The sequence below is a fragment of the Acipenser ruthenus genome, chromosome 3 (assembly GCF_902713425.1).
Source record: "Acipenser ruthenus chromosome 3, fAciRut3.2 maternal haplotype, whole genome shotgun sequence".
Lineage (NCBI taxonomy): Eukaryota > Metazoa > Chordata > Actinopteri > Acipenseriformes > Acipenseridae > Acipenser > Acipenser ruthenus.
Genome location: NC_081191.1, coordinates 18,779,326 through 18,795,837, shown reverse-complemented (window position 1 = coordinate 18,795,837; position 16,512 = coordinate 18,779,326). Strand labels below are relative to the sequence as shown.

Below are 16,512 nucleotides of genomic sequence, written 5' to 3'. Positions count from 1 at the left end.
GTACGAAAGACAAGGATCATTTAACACTGCAAAAAAGTCGAGCTTTGTGGTGTAATTTCTCTTAACTATAGCAACAGTTTCCAAAATATGCCACTTTCATGTAAACACTGAACTGTACTTTGTGCTCCTATTCAGTTCCTAATATTTATCTATTTCTAGTAAAATAAACAAGCAAAGTTCTGTTTTGCTTCAAGAAACAGGTCTAGAGCACTTAGAGATCACCTATGCCACATTCTCATCTTCCCCATTAAACCAGTTTGTAAAACTCACCTAATTCCAATATCAAATTTGGGCTACAGTCTACAATCCAATCTGCAACTGCACATATCCCATTGTGGCAAAGTGGCTTTACTGTGTACAGGTGCAGGAGTGATGCAGAGCGTAATGAACCAGACAGAGAGTTATTCCAAGGGAAAAAACATAGAGCTTTTATTTTCAAAGTCCAGGTCTGGTGACCAAAAGAAAAGTCCCTGGCAATACACAACAATGTGTAAAGCGCAGGGAAAATAACACGGGTTGCAATCCCAAATAATAATAAATAATATCTCTCCCACAATATAGAATCCCGGTCACCAGTCCTGGGTGCGCGTTGTAGTGCTCCAGAGGGGTGATACAATTTACCTGGTGCCAATCCATGCAGGGTTGTTCCAGGTTTTTGCTGGCCCTCGGCGACAGCTCTGGAACTTATTTAAGTGTCTACTAATAATAATAACAATAATTAGTACAAAAACAAATAAACACTCACAAACAGCAATCACAGATGTTTTCTGTCCTTCTAGGTTATTTACGTTTTTAACCAAAGCGAAGGAACAGATTGTGATTCTCCACCCCCTTTTATGCTGTCACACATAACCCCTTGGTAAACGAGTGCAACCGCCTCTCCAATCTGCAGCTGCCACATCGTTTACCTTCCGGGTCAAAGCGTTCTTGCAACGGTGTCTCATCTTCATCCAGACTGGCCAACTTCCCAACCCTGGGAAAGAACTGTTAGACCAGCCTGTCCAAAGAACACTGTTCTCGCTACTTAGCGCCCTCACAGGTCGGGAGGGAGATTTACAACTAAGAATCATTGTATTTCTGTCACACCCATTTACAAATGACTTTATTTAAAATTAATATTTCCTCTGGTCATATAATTAACTGACAGCTATTCTGTTCTGTTAAAAAGAAAATCAGTTTAGCTCCTTTTCACATTGTTTGCTCATTAGGTAACTTTCTCCATCCATCAGAGTTGAAGAGACCATATTTTGCTAAACCATAATCCTAACTGACTAATTAACAAGTCTCATTTCAAACGGTTTTGCTCTCGCCTTCCTGCCAAAAGAAATGAACAGAACTGACTTCTAGCTGGTGCAACAGTCACCAAAAGTCAGAAACAAATACTTTCAATCACAAACGAGATTATTTTAAAATTAATAAGAAAATAATAATGTCTTAGTACTGATGCCCAAACACCTACTGCGCCTGAAATCTGAGGCAATCTGTGCAGCATACAGTGAAGTTAGTTACAAAATATTTGCATGCATTGCATATTTATGTAATTGTATCTTTCTTATTCAAATGTTCTGTATAGTTCAACCAATCGGCAAACAAAGACCCTGAGCATGACTCAAATTCCGATTTTTATAATTACAGTACGCCCTGCATTTAAATGATCTAATTGCAGCAGCTGGCAATGCCAACAATGTATATTTTATTTGGGGTCCAAAATTTCACTGTCTAGACAACAGAAAAAAAAAATGTTAAGATAATTTGCACTCAAATAATAATGCTGTGTTCTCTATTATAACAAAGAAAGCCCAAGTAATGCCAACAATCCCACCAGAACACTGAAGACTATGAATAATCATAATTCATTATGTATGTATGCCTGCCTATTAATTATCTGATTTTTACACTGTGGGATTTTCTGTACATTAATGATATAGGGTAAGCAGCTTCAAATGTTAATTGATTATTTACATTTGTATTGCTTTTATGATAAATGCAATCAGTGGTTCCGAGTGTTTGCTTCTATATTTAATAATCATAATTTTTCAATATCAGTTTTTACCTGGCCCTGAGCTTGCTTTAAGCTTACCTGCTTGCACTTAACAGATATCAAGACACATAAAAAATAGATCTTTGTTGGCCCCACCTACACAACCTATACATTGAGGTGAGACCAGCAGTGAAAAGATCCCATTGCCATAAATCTGTTCAGTGCCAGGCAGTTGGGGTCAAGGTAAGATCAGTAATAGGTAAATACAAGTCTATCCACTATATGACTATGTTCTTTTGGAGAAATGCCTGAAACCCAGACCCCCAGTTTGAGAACCCCTCCTGCAAAAAGATTGTTTATTTTGATTCAGAGTGGCTTGTGATGTCTGCTCAGAAAAGCTCTTTATAAATCTAAATTTAAATGACCTTTATTATGTATTTTGTTTATGACTGTAAGTCGCCCTGGATAAGGGCGTCTGCTAAGAAATAAATAATAATAATAATAATTATGAAAGGGGGCTTCGGTACAAATTAATCCTTCTCAGCACACAAAAAAATATATATTGTTAAAATTCAATTGTTATGACTACTCATAACAAACGGTTTGAGTAAAGGTCTGTATGCAGATTTTTCTAAAATCTGATCCCATGAGGTCATCAAAATGATTGGCTGGCTGAAATGGGATAAACCAAAGCAATTTAGAAACTAAATCTGAATTTCAAATATGAGTATGTTTGTCAATTTGGTTTTACTTGTGGTATTTTAACTATATATAGGCCTTCCAGTATTGGTTGCCAATGTCTACAGTTATGTTATTTTTTTTTTAAATTAAATACAGAATTCTTTTATACCTCATATATTTTTTTGAAAGTGTGAAGCCACCTATTAAAGTGGAACAGAGAAATTAATAAATTCAGTCACATTAAAAAAAACAAAAAAACACACTGAATAAAACAGTTTTTTGGGGGGAATTACTGACGTAATTGATTGCACCTGGCCTTCTACCTATTGCATAATACTGCATTGCAGCATTAAATCCCATATATTTGGTCGTTCTTTTAAATGTAGGGAACAATGGAGAGTGTAGCTCCAAAACCAGAACTCAATTAGGCTTTTACTACATGCAACCGAGTGTGATGGCACACTGATCGTGAGCCAAGGCTGGCTGTGTCAGAATAGTAAAACAGAAATGTCTTGGGTGACATATGTGAGTTTATGACTCATTTGTACCTGTAGTCAGATGGGTGATCTCATGATAACAAGAGCATGATTGTTTTAGTTTAAAGAGAGCAAGTGCAGAGGGCAGCGTCGTGAGGTTGTCAAGAAAACAAGGGCTAGTGGAACCTATTAGAAACGGACCATTTGGTAGCTGATGTTGGCTCTGTGTTGCACAGTATGGTCAACACATGGGTGCCTGAATGTAGCAACAGCTGCTGAAATTCAAAAATGGTCTGTTGTCAACCTGACCAGCCACTGGGGCAAACAGCCTTAAACCATTACAGTACCTAGAAAAGTGGTTAAGATTCTGCATAATAACTTATAATAAGGCATTGGTTGGTTTCATTTTACATAAATTAAAGGATTACATTTCATATTGTTTGTATCTCCTATGTGTATGCCTTGATTATACTTATAGTAGACAATAGAAAAATTACCTTTCTAAATTACCTTACCTGCAAGTCCTCAAATTTGAATGAACTGGAATAATTTTGCGTTGAAGAATGGTCAAAAATCATTAAAGAATCATGCCAAAAAAACATTGGCAAATATCCTAATTGTTTAAAAGAGGTTATTATTGCTAAAGGTGCCCCAACTATATATTAATTTCATTTTCCTTGTCAGGGTATGAATACTTTTGAATTAGCATTTTTGTAGTTTTGCAAAACAATTGCTGAAATAAATAATTGTAGTCTATTTCTTGTAACTTTTTTTCTTCATCCACAAAAGCAAAACTTCAAAAGATTTTTCCTATAATTATTTGTTTTCGAGCAAATTCTAGAAATTATAAAATTTCCAGTGGGGTATATACAGTGCCGTGAAAGTATTTGCCCCCTGTCTGATTTTCTGCATTTTTGCACATTTTTCGCATTGTATTTGGTCAGATTTCTTTGTGGGTTGTAGTAGTATCCAGAGGGAGTCTGAGAGAAAAATGACACCAAAGTTTGGTGCTTCTTTCATTTGTTTGGTGTGCAAGGTAATCAAACATACAATCTTCAGGTGTGAAAAAGTTATTGGCCCCTCTAGTTAACTCAACCCAATTAATGGCTTGAGTTAAGTACTTTGGTTAACAACCAGGCCTGATTTGGGCCAGCCGTGCTCAATATAAATCTGACTAACTTTGGCCCTTACCATCAGAGCGAAGTTGTCAGCATGCAGGTTCTAGAGGCACATCATGCCACGAACAAAAGAAATTCCTGAAGACCTCCGGAAAAAAGTTGTTGATGCCTATCAGTCTGGAAAGGGTTACAAACCCATTTCTAAGGCTCTGGGGCTCCACCGAACCACAGTCAGAGCCATATTGTCCAAATGGAGAAAGTTTGGGGCAGTAGTGAATCTTCCCAGGAGTGGCCGTCCTGCCAAAATCTCTCCAAGAGCAAGGCGTAAAATCGTCCAGGAAGTCACAAAGAACCCTAGAACAACATCCAGGGATCTGCATGCCTCTCTCGCCTCGGCTAAGGTCAGTGTTCATGATTTCACCATCAGAAAGACACTGGGCAAAAATGGGATTCATGGCAGAGTAGCAAGGCGGAAACCATTGCTCACTAATTCCATGTCTTTTGAAATAAAATGATGTATGACTTAGACAAACAATGAGTAATTAAGATTCAGGGTATGTGAAAAAATAAGTGAACCCCTGGTTTTATCAGCTCAATTAAGGGGATAATTAGAATCAGGTGTTTAAATAATTAGGTAGCTCTTCAGGGGTGACTTTGGGAGGCCCCACCCTATATAAAGATCAGAAACTTTGTGACTTTGGTCTTCACTATACAGGTGTGTGGAAACACATCATGCCACGATCAAAAGAAATCTCTGAGGACCTCAGAAAAACAGTTATTATTATTATTATTATTATTATTATTATTATTATTATTTGTTTATTTAGCAGACACCTTTATCCAAGGCGACTTACAGAGACTAGGGTGTGTGAACTATGCATCAGCTGGAGAGTCACTTACAACTATGTCTCACCTGAAAGGCGGAGCACAAGGAGGTTAAGTGACTTGCTCAGGGTCACACAATGAGTCAGTGGCTGAGATGGGATTTGAACCGGGGACCTCCTGGTTACAAGCCCTTTTCTTTAATCACTGGACCACACAGCCTCATCAGTCTGGAAAGGGTTACAAAACCATTTCTAAGGATTTGGGGCTCCACCAATCCACTGTCAGACAGATAGTCTACAAATGGAGAAAGTTCAAGACCACAGTCACTCTACCCAGGAGCAGTCGTCCTACCAAAATCTCTCCAAGAACAAACCGGAAAATCATCAAGGAAGTCACAAAGAACCCCAGAGTAACATCCAAGGATCTGCAGGCCACTCTGACCTTGGGTGAGTGTTCATGACTCAATTATCAGAAAAAGACTGAACAAGAATTTGTGTTTATGGAAGTATAGCTAGGAGGAAACCACTGCTCTCTAAAAAGAACATTGCTGCCCATCTGAAGTTCGCCAAAGAGCACATAAAAAAATGTCAGGCCATCTGTCCGTGAGCTGAAGCTGAACTGAAACTGGGTCATGAAGCAAGACAATGATCCTAAACATACAAGCATAGAAAAATGTTGTGGCAGGACCTGAAGCGAGCTGTCCATGCAAGGAAGCCCTCAAATGTCACTGAGTTGAAGCAGTTCTGTAAGGAGGAATGGGCCAAAATTCGTCAAAACCGATGTGAGAGACTGACCAACAGTTACAGGAAATGCTTAGTTGAAGTCATTGCTGCTCAAGGGGGTGCACACCCAGTTACTGAATCTAAAGGTTCACATACTTTTTCACACATGAATATTGAATGTTGAATCATTTGTGGATAAATAAATGTTGAGAAAATATCTTGTTTTTGTGTCATTTGTTTAATCAGGTTATCTTTATCTATTAGGACTTAGATTAAGATCTAATAACATTTTAGGTTTGAAATATGTGAAATATGTGAAAATCCTAATTCCGTTCAAGCAGGAGCTTCTCACAGGTGGAGGTTGGACGCAAACCCGGGACTTCTCACTTTGAAGCACAGTGCCAATACCGCTGTACAAAAAAGCTGGGCTCCCTTGCAGGAGCAGATATCGGGCTTATGTCTTCATGTTTAGATTGGGTCACATAACAGCCCTGACCCCTACCCCTGTGCAAGCTACAATACTAATACAGCCTCCAAATTAAAAAGAATTACCATTGTACAACTTTTCATATTATTATTGTTTTTTTGAAGCTGTAATTTAAGTAATCGTTATAAGGAGATGCGTATAGAAGCGAAAGAAAACAGAGGGTCAGGTGTATGTCAGCATTTGTAAACTTGGACCAAAAAGACGCACAGAATGATTTCTGTCTTGCTTACAAAAAAATAGGTGATTCATTAATTGTTATTTTTGATAATTATGGGGGGCAATTACATCTGTGGCCAAAAGTTTTTTCCATCTGTGGCCAAACAATGCCTCCGCAGGAAAAACACACCCTGTGTGCGAGGTGCCTGGGCATTGAGCACGCCTCTGCTGCCTCGGATGAGAACCCTGCAGCCAGCCTAGGAGAGCCGTCGTCGGCCTCGGTATCCTAGGCCTCCCCTCACCACAGTATTAATTCTTTGTGCGCAGGCTCCACAGCGCCACCACAATCGCTCTAGATCTCCCTCGAGGGTCAGAAAGAGAGCTAGCAACACGGACCAGGCAAGGGATATTGCCGAGTTAAAGGGCCAAATGTCCCAGATACTCGAGCACTTCAGCAGGCAGCAGGTCCCCCCTGTGCCTGCCCCAGAGCATACCCTGGCTTCGCCAGTGGTTGAGCAACAGGATGTAGGGTCCTCACCTGTCAGAATGGCGACTGCATTTACCAGGTTCTATCGACTTAATGTCGTCGATCCCACTATGTCTTTAACACTAGAACCGCCATTAGTGTCAGTTTTGCATTTAAAATGTTAATTACTCTTCTGTTGTAAATCGTATGTGTATGTCTGCTTTTGACTTTTCCTAAATATATTAATTAAATATCCAGACGGCGTTTGATAGCCAGAATCACAAAAATTATAAAGTTATAAAGAGTTCTACCTAGAACTGCCACCTTCTAGGTAGAACTTTAATATAACGTAAGATATTCTATCCAAGGACGTCACTCCGCGGAGGGGCCTATCGACAGCTTTAAGGGCAGCAGTGTGGCGTAGTGGTTAGGGCTCTGGACTCTTGACCGGAGGGTTGTGGGTATGGGACACTGCTGCTGTACCCTTGAGCAAGGTACTTTACCTAAATTGCTCCAGTAAAAACCCAACTGTATAAATGGGTAATTGTATGTAAAAATAATGTGATATCTTGTAACAATTGTAAGTCGCCCTGGATAAGGGCGTCTGCTAAGAAATAAATAATAATAATAATTTGATATAAAAAATGCTCAGCAAATACCTGACAAGGAGGCATATCCCAAAACTTCAATTTGGCGGTCATCTTCTCTTCAGTTTCAGGGAACCGGGGCTACATCTGTATCCTATCGTTTTTAATTAGTAAATGGATTTTTATTTTGTATTAACTTGTTACGGTTTTAAACCCGTTTATAATCTGGACATTGCCTGAGAAGTGAACGCAGCAATTACTGAACAGTCTGTGTATGATAGTTTGAAAACTGCTTGGAGAGTCATTTGGGCTGACTGTAGATTGGCTGGGTGCGGTAGTAACAGCTTGACTGCTTGATTGTTTGGTTTTGAATCTTGTTTGGAGGATCCAGCAGAAGATAGTATTGTAGACAAATTGTGTTTTTGCTGAACATTTGCTGTCCAATAGCTTTCATTACGGTGCCGTTACGTTATTTGCCGTTATTTATCTTGTCTCCAGACCAGCGTCAGTTTCAAATTCAGTATCAAAATACTTTTCAGCTTACCAATTCAAAACAGATACTGACCATTTGATTTGTTGCCTTGTTCTGTGTTCATTTCTTTGCAGTTCTAGGTTTTAAAGCTCATTCAACGATACGTGTATATGTCTTTCTGCAGTGTACTAGGGTTTTGTAGCAGTTTTTTTTATCACAAAAAGTTAGCTGGAGGAGGTGTTGTAGGTGAGGATGGTAATTTACCCACTCCGGTACATCTAGCGTTTAGGTAGTTTGTCATGTTGTCAGTTTTAACTGTAAGCAGGAATGTAATTTTTAAAAAAGCCGGTATACACGCGGATTGATTTCAAATTTGATTCACAGTTCGTGCTGTGACGTTCCAGCGGGCATCTACTGTCACTACAGAGCCCGCTAGAACTGGAAGCTGATTGGATGACGGTACTGAATCGTTTTCTAATTAAGATTTTTAACAAGAAATGCATTCATTAACGGCGTCATCGGCTCAATTTCAAAATATTAACAGATTGATTTAATTAATACATTTTGTTTGAAAATCACTTGCTACGAAAGTTCTCACTATACCACGAGTTCGAAACAATAACACTGTTTTTTGAAAATCCTGCCCATTAAATTTTACGCCCCCAGTCCCGGTGTCATGGCAAATTTTGCCCCCCTGCCAAATTTGTCCCCCCCTGACCACCTAAATACATACTACCATGACTGAAAAAAGTGCGCTAGCTCATAAATTTCGCTGGGAAAGTATTTCCATTGTATTATTATTAATAATAATAATAATAATAATAATTGTATTTATTTATTTATTAACAGTCGCCCTAATCCAGGGCGATTTACAAATGTTACAAGATATCACATTATTTTTTATATATAATTACCCATTTACACAGTTGGGTTTTTTCACATCACAACCACTTCTGCCATGTTTGTAGGGTTTGAACTTATGAACTTAAGGATTTTAAATCTTTAAAAATATATATTTTAAAATCCATATTAACCTTTGAAAAACCTTTGTTAAATTCTTACCTCCAGAAATCCCTAATTAAGGAATAAAAATCTGATCTGGCAAAACTGGTATCTATATTCAGCAGCCTCTTTCCTGAATCAAATACATTGTTAATAAAGTTGCCTGCTGTTTGAATCCTTCCCTTTCCTTTTCTCTGTGAAGATGGCGGAGTACGACCTGACCACGAAGATAGCGCATTTCTTGGACCGGCACTTGGTATTCCCTTTGTTAGAGTTTCTGTCTGTCAAAGAGGTAAGACGCGTTGTATAAATAGAAGTATTTTTTGTTTCTTTCTGTGAGGCTTTAGGCAGCCATAAACACAGTTTAACAAGCACGTGTAGGGTCTGCAGCTCAATGTGAAACCGGTCTGTAGCTAGGCCTCCTCCCACTGTGTATATTTAATGATTAGGGCATGTGTGGGGGGAAAAAAAAGCTACATTGATAAAATAATATCAAAACACAGTGCGACTAGAAAATACGTAAGGCACCTCGCAGTCGGTTTTATAAATATTTTTGTTTCCGTATTCAGACTTGTTTGTTTTTTGATGTTCTCATCACAGAGGCCTACCTTGCTTGGTCTTTCTTAACAGTTTTACTTAAATTAATTGGCAAGTGAAAAAAAAATAATAATAAAAGACTACACTTGTAACTGTTATTTGTTTTGCAACAATGGTAATGTACAGTCTTGTCTAAGAAGACATAATATATAGGCGTACGCTTTAATGTTATCCCATTTATATGTTCCGGCTTGAACTGTACAGTTTCATCAGTACCTGTAACATCTACAGTAGTAACATGATTCGGACACGGCGTTTTTAGCAGTGTTTGATTGGTACTTCTGGTTCCACATTTATAGTAACACAGGCTGGTGTGGAAATCATTTTACTAAATCATGGTGCATTTGCAAACTACAAAGGGAGTCTGTTTTTATACCTTATTCTTTGGCCAAAAATTACTGCACTTGTTGAGAAAAATAGGGAGACCCTGCTTGTGTAAAAACAGGTCTTGTGGTTCCAATTCAGATATGAATAAGCTTTGAATTGTGGCTGTATGACGATGGAAGAAACGGTACTTAAGTATTTACTCAACCAAAAGACCGCGTTGACGCACATTATTTGTAGGACACAAGCCCTGTGTTTTGTGTGTCTGAAAAGAGCAGATGGCCATAAGACTAACATTATTTTAGTTAACGCAATGAGTCATCTTAATATGTGGACACCACAGGACAATTTAGCAGTGCATTGTATGTGGTGTACACTATTTGCTCTATAGCATTGTAACTGTCATTGTCTTAAAGTGGGTTTGAGTATAACTGTCTTAATCAATAATAGCATGCATTGACAACAGTTGACATGGCAATTATGTGCCTACACTTACAGCAGTCCTGGTTTTATCAACTACAGATGGCATTTGGTATGGACATACCACATTGATGTATCAGAATGAAAGATTGTGGCTTTTGGCATTTGATTTATTGGGCTAATAAAGGCTATATATGGATATCCTTTTTTTTGCATTACTAAAACAGATGTTTTGTTGCAGATATACAATGAAAAGGAACTCCTGCAAGGAAAGTTGGATCTTCTCAGTGACACCAACATGGTGGACTTCGCCATGGGTGTACAAAAACTTGTACGCAGACAAGGAAATCCCTCACAGTGAGCAGCTTATGGTTATCCACTCCCAGGCTAAAGGACACGCATTTACATTTTAGAGTACCACACATGTTTTGCAGTTTAAATACATTCAGAAGACAATAAAAACCTGTCCATAATTAATAAAACAAATGTCACATTGTAAACTTTTGATCAAGACAGAAAAGCTCTGTATACTTGAATTGGAATTTGTTAAATTTTCTGTTGTATGTATGTATGTGTATATATATATATATATATATATATATATATATATATATATATATATATATATATATATATATATATATATATATATATATATATAATATGCGTGCCATTGGCTTTTACCAAGCAAGTCTTTCTTTTGTACCAGAATGTACAAATATAGGAAATATTATATACATTCTAATCTGGGTTATTGCATTGTTCACTAAAATTAATTGGTTCATAGTGAATAGTTTATATATTCCACAGTATTCAAAATAGTATTTACAATGAAAAAATTGTGTTTGTTGCTCAGAGTGCTAAAAATGTGTTTCTCTATTGTAGCATTGAGAGAAAAGAGAACTACAGTTGTGGCACAGCTGAAGCAGCTGCAGTCAGAAACAGAACCCATTGTGAAGATGTTTGAAGATCCAGAAACTACAAGACAGATGCAGTCCACCAGGTAGCCCTCACTGTCTTTCATGGGATCCATGTGGGGGTCTGTGCCCATTCTTTTACAAGGCATATGCACCAGGGGTGGGCAATTTTTGAAAAAAACTTCTTGTCCAAGGTACAAAATGCTTGAAAAATCTACTTGCCCTCTCGCTGTCCCACAAAGCACAGTAGTTGGGGGGGGGGGGGGGGGCTCCCATCTCATCGAGATGCGTAGCACCAAGGGGGGGGGGGGGGGGAGAGAGAGTGTGCGTGAGGGAGGGTTTCCCCAGTTGGGTTTCTGAAAAAAGGGATTAAAGTGGTGCATTCTGCTGCATTTTTGCATTGTTTAAGCATGTGCTAGACTACAGTAGTAGCAGTCTGCTTGTAGTGTCTGACAAAGTACTCCATTAGTGCAATGAAGGAGCTTTATTTCGGCACTGCTCACAGCAAGGCAAGATCAACAAGAAGAGAAACGTGTTGTCCAGGGCGTCGAGCAATATGCACTGCAGTAAAACAGGGCTTTGTGACTTTCACAGTACCAGTGATGTACAGACGTGCTCAAATTTGTTGGTACCCCTCCACAAAAAAAGAACAATGCACAATTTTCTCTGAAATAACTTGAAACTGACAAAAGTAATTGGCATCCACCATTGTTTATTCCATATTTAATAGAAATCAGACTTTGCTTTTGATTTTTTATTCAACATAATATTGTAAATAAGAAAACAAATGAAAATGGTATGGACAAAAATGATGGGACTGCTAACCTAATATTTTGTTGCACAACCTTTAGAGGCAATCACTGCAATCAAACATTTTCTGTAGCTCTCAATGAGACTTCTGCACCTGTTAACAGGTAGTTTGGCCCACTCTTCCTGAGCAAACTGCTCCAGCTGTCTCAGGTTTGATGGGTGCCTTCTCCAGACTGCAAGTTTCAGCTCTTTCCATAGATGTTCGATAGGATTCAGATCAGGACTCATAGAAGGCCACTTCAGAATAGTCCAATGTTTTGTTCTTATCCATTCTTGGGTGCTTTTAGCTGTGTGTTTTGGGTCATTATCCTGTTGGAGGACCCATGACCTGCGACTGAGACAGAGCTTTCTGACACTGGGCAGTACGTTTCGCTCCAGAATGCCTTGATAGTCTTGAGATTTCATTGTGCCCTGCACAGATTCAAGGCACCCTGTGCCAGGCACAGCAAAGCAGCCCCAAAACATAACCGAGCCTCCTCCATGTTTCACTGTAGGTATGGTGTTCTTTTCTTTGAAAGCTTCATTTTTTCATCTGTGAACATAGAGCTGATGTGACTTGCCAAAAAGCTCCAGTTTTGACTCATCTGTCCAAAGGGCATTCTCCCAGAAGGATTGTGGCTTGTCAATATGCATTTTAGCAAATTCCAGTCTGGCTTTTTTATGTTTCTCTTTCAAAAGTGGAGTCCTCCTGGGTCTTCTTCCATGGAGCCCACTTTCGCTCAAAAAGCGACGGATGGTGCGATCAGAAACTGACGTACCTTCACCTTGGAGTTCAGCTTGTATCTCTTTGGCAGTTATCCTTGGTTCTTTTTCTACCATTTGCACTATCCTTCTGTTCAATCTGGGGTCGATTTCCCTCTTGCGGCCGCGCCCAGGGAGGTTGGCTACAGTTCCATGGACCTTAAACTTCTTAATAATATTTGCAACTGTTGTCACAGGAACATCAGGCTGCTTGGAGATGGTCTTGTAGCCTTTACCTTTACCATGCTTGTCTATTATTTTCTTTCTGATCTCCTCAGACAACTCTCTCCTTTGCTTTCTCTGGTCCATGTTCAGTGTGGTGCACACAATGATACCAAACAGCACAGTGACTACTTTTCTCCATTTAAATAGGCTGAATGACTGATTACAAGATTGGAGACATGTGTGATACTAATTAAAGAAACTAATTAGTTTGAAATATCACTATAATCCAATTATTTATCTTTTCTAAGGGGTACCAACAAATGTGTCCAGGCCATTTTAGAATATCTTTGAAGAATAAGCAATAATTCATCTTTTTTCACAGTTTCTTTGCTTTATTCTATGACCTACCAAAGGCATGCAAGTATACATGATAAAATAGCTTTTAATTTCATCACTTTTCAGGAGGAAAGAAGCATTATTTCAATGAGCTGTAAGGGTACCAACAAATTTGAGCACGTCTGTATGTGAGGATCAGTGTCTTTTTTGCATCTGTGATTTAGTAGCTTTCTTCAAGGGGGTCCATTGTTTGCTTGGTATTCCGATTCGTTGATTGGTGCATTCCTAGATTAGATTAACTGTGGGTTTGTGCTGTATGTTGTCCACTAAAATAAAATAATAATTTGATTGGCAAGATGCAAGAGGTATGTTGCTGTGTATGTTGCAGCGTTCGCGGGTTCCCAGCTTTTTTTATGATATTTAGCTACTGTACCACTCCACAAATTTCGGCACACAGTAATACAGGTAGTGTCAGCTTTTTTGCAGAATATTTCATTTTACAAGACGTTGTTAAAATATATTATGAAGCACTTGTCCTACTGACCACGAGTACGTTGGAACCACTTGTCCATTTGAATTTATGACTGTCCCTGGCAAATGGACAAGCCTTAAAATCAAACCCTGACAATGAAGTTTACTGTATAAAAAGGTTTCACAGCTGTACAGTGAAGTGGGAATATACACTTAAAATATTACACTTAAATTGGGTTTTCAGCTTATCAATTACTTTTCTTCATTACAGATAGATATAGACATACATACACACAATTCAGTGTCAGTGTAGAAGTGCCTTCAATGCAATCAAAATCCTACAAATTTTTAGACCTAAATTCAATCAGTGTTGATGTGTGTTGCTGACAATGTAAACTTTATGTGCAATATAGCTTCAGGATTGATGGTGTTCTGTAAAGAACGTTATTAAAGACAGTTTCTATGATTCTATTCCGGATGTATTTTAATGCAGTGGTGAGTTAAAGAGTTCAGTACATTATAATTAGGATACTTGCAAGTGAGTCTGGTTTTACTTAGGGAACTCTTTGAACTACTGTATATGGATTCTTAACATTAACAATTCTGTGACTTGGTTGCTAATGTACATGTACTGTTTAGGAAAAAAATGTACACTTGCAACAGGTGAAGAACAAAAAAAAAAAAAAACATTTCGATAATTTTCTCGTCTTCTTAAGAGATCTCTTAATGGATCTAATATGGGTAGTATATTATGTGACTGTTGTACAAGTCATTCTATTTTTTATTATTATTTTTTAGGATATTCAAACTTTAGAATATAAACAAAACTGAAATATTCCTGTTGAATTATTAAATTAATTGATGTTCCTTTTTATAAGGTAGAAATTGGTGAAGTAAATTGCATTTGTGTCCTGTCCCCCCAGCTGTGGGGATAAAGTGAAATAAGAATCTTTATTTATTTGAGTCTACAGAATATTGCACCTGTATCTCTCTCTAGTTTGATACAGGCAGTTAGGAGGCAATATAAAAGTGAAACGGCGGTTCATTTTAAAATGTTGTATTTTTTTAAATTCAGAAATGGGGGGGGGGGGCGGGGGAGATTGATATAGCTGGAAATAGAAGCATGTGTCAGAATGCAGTAAAACAGTAAATGATATGTAGTAAATCAGCTTTATAAACATACTTTGAACATACCACAAGTAAACTAAACTTATCTCCTCCTACTGAATTCTGCTAGTAGAGAATTCTTCCTTTTCATTAGGAGCCAGCCACATTTGAAAGAAATCGCCATGTGGCGAGCATGGTTACTAACCAAAATATATTCATCAATTGTAGCACTACTGTCACATGTTGAACAGTTGGTACTTATTTCCAATTTCATGTCTGGAAAATTTTATATATCAATGTGCAAAGACAAACTGCCATTTAGACACATTTCAAGTGTGGGCATCAGTGTGGAGTAGTGGTTAGGGCTCTGGACTCTTGACCGGATGTTCGTGGGTTCAATCCCCGGTGGGGACACTGCTGCTGTACCCTTGAGCAAGGTACTTTTACCGAGATTGCTCCAGTAAAAACCCAACTGTATAAATGGGTAATTGTATGTAAAAAATAATGTGATATCTTGTAACAATTGTAAGTTGCCCTGGATAAGGGCGTCTGCTAAGAAATTAATAATAATAATAATACTGGTAATAAGTGTTTCTTTAAGTTCATAGCATCTTGTCCACACGAATACTGGTCAAACAATCAATATTCTTTGCATTTAATTGCATTTTTTTAAATATCTCAATACTTGCTTTGAGTGATTTTCAAACAAAATGTGTTAATTAAATCAATCCGTTAATGCTTTGAAATTGAGTCGATGTGGTCGACAAACAAATTTCTCGTTAAAGCTTAATTGTTGCAAGTCACCTACATCACTTCCTGTCTCAATGACTAGATAAGGGGAACTCGTTAATCAAAGTGCATGTTAACGAGATCAAGAAAAATGAATGGAAGAATAATTTACTGTTATGGAAACTAGTAGTACTAGCGTACAGGGAGGCGGCTCTCCCACCAGCGAGCATTACTCACATTGAAATAAAAAATAATGAATGTCTATGTTGTGTATAATTTGTGAACTTCATTTACAATTGTGGATATTTGTCATGCAGAATGTTCATTTATTTAGAACACTTCACATATAAAACGCTGATTTACAATTATCAGGTGTGGGTAAAAATCTGACGGTATGGATTAAAAACCAAAAAAAAAACCTTAGTCATTTATCCTCATTTGGGGGGATATTTTTCTAAACGCATACTATATACAATTCTTTTAATGTGCATTTTGCAATCTTTTTTTGTTTAAAAAGAAAAAAAAATACCGTAAGCTGTCTATGTATATTGGTTGGAATTTATTTTCTTATGACATCTACCTTTTTGTATGTATTTTATTATGTACGATTGTAGGCTATATATAAATACATAAGTTTCGAGTACTATTGGTGTTTGTAGTTATTATACATGTATACTATGTATGAAACACTTCATTATATATTTAAGCTTTTAAAATTATAGTAGAACTCCCTAACCCAATACACAATTTGTTTATAATTTGTTCGGTGAATTCCTCTAATCATGCATTTTCTCTGTTACTCTGTTTGCCTCTGCGATAAATAAACTAAACATGATTAGAAGTAGCCACTGAACACTTACAGTATTATAAAAACATTTTATATGTATACAAACGAATGAAGGTGAAAGTGTACTTTGTTCAT

At 37.7% G+C, this 16,512-nt stretch overlaps 1 protein-coding gene across 1 annotated transcript in view; it reads left to right on the top strand.

The window, feature by feature from the left end:
- Window positions 1–16,512, top strand: part of LOC117395000 (eukaryotic translation initiation factor 3 subunit E-B) — a 66,499-nt gene that overhangs the window by 11,007 nt on the left and 38,980 nt on the right. Inside the window, 4 exon segments of the mRNA XM_059012698.1 lie at window positions 9,176–9,265; window positions 10,556–10,629; window positions 10,631–10,671; window positions 11,200–11,317. Coding sequence (XP_058868681.1) covers window positions 9,176–9,265; window positions 10,556–10,629; window positions 10,631–10,671; window positions 11,200–11,317 — 323 coding nt within the window.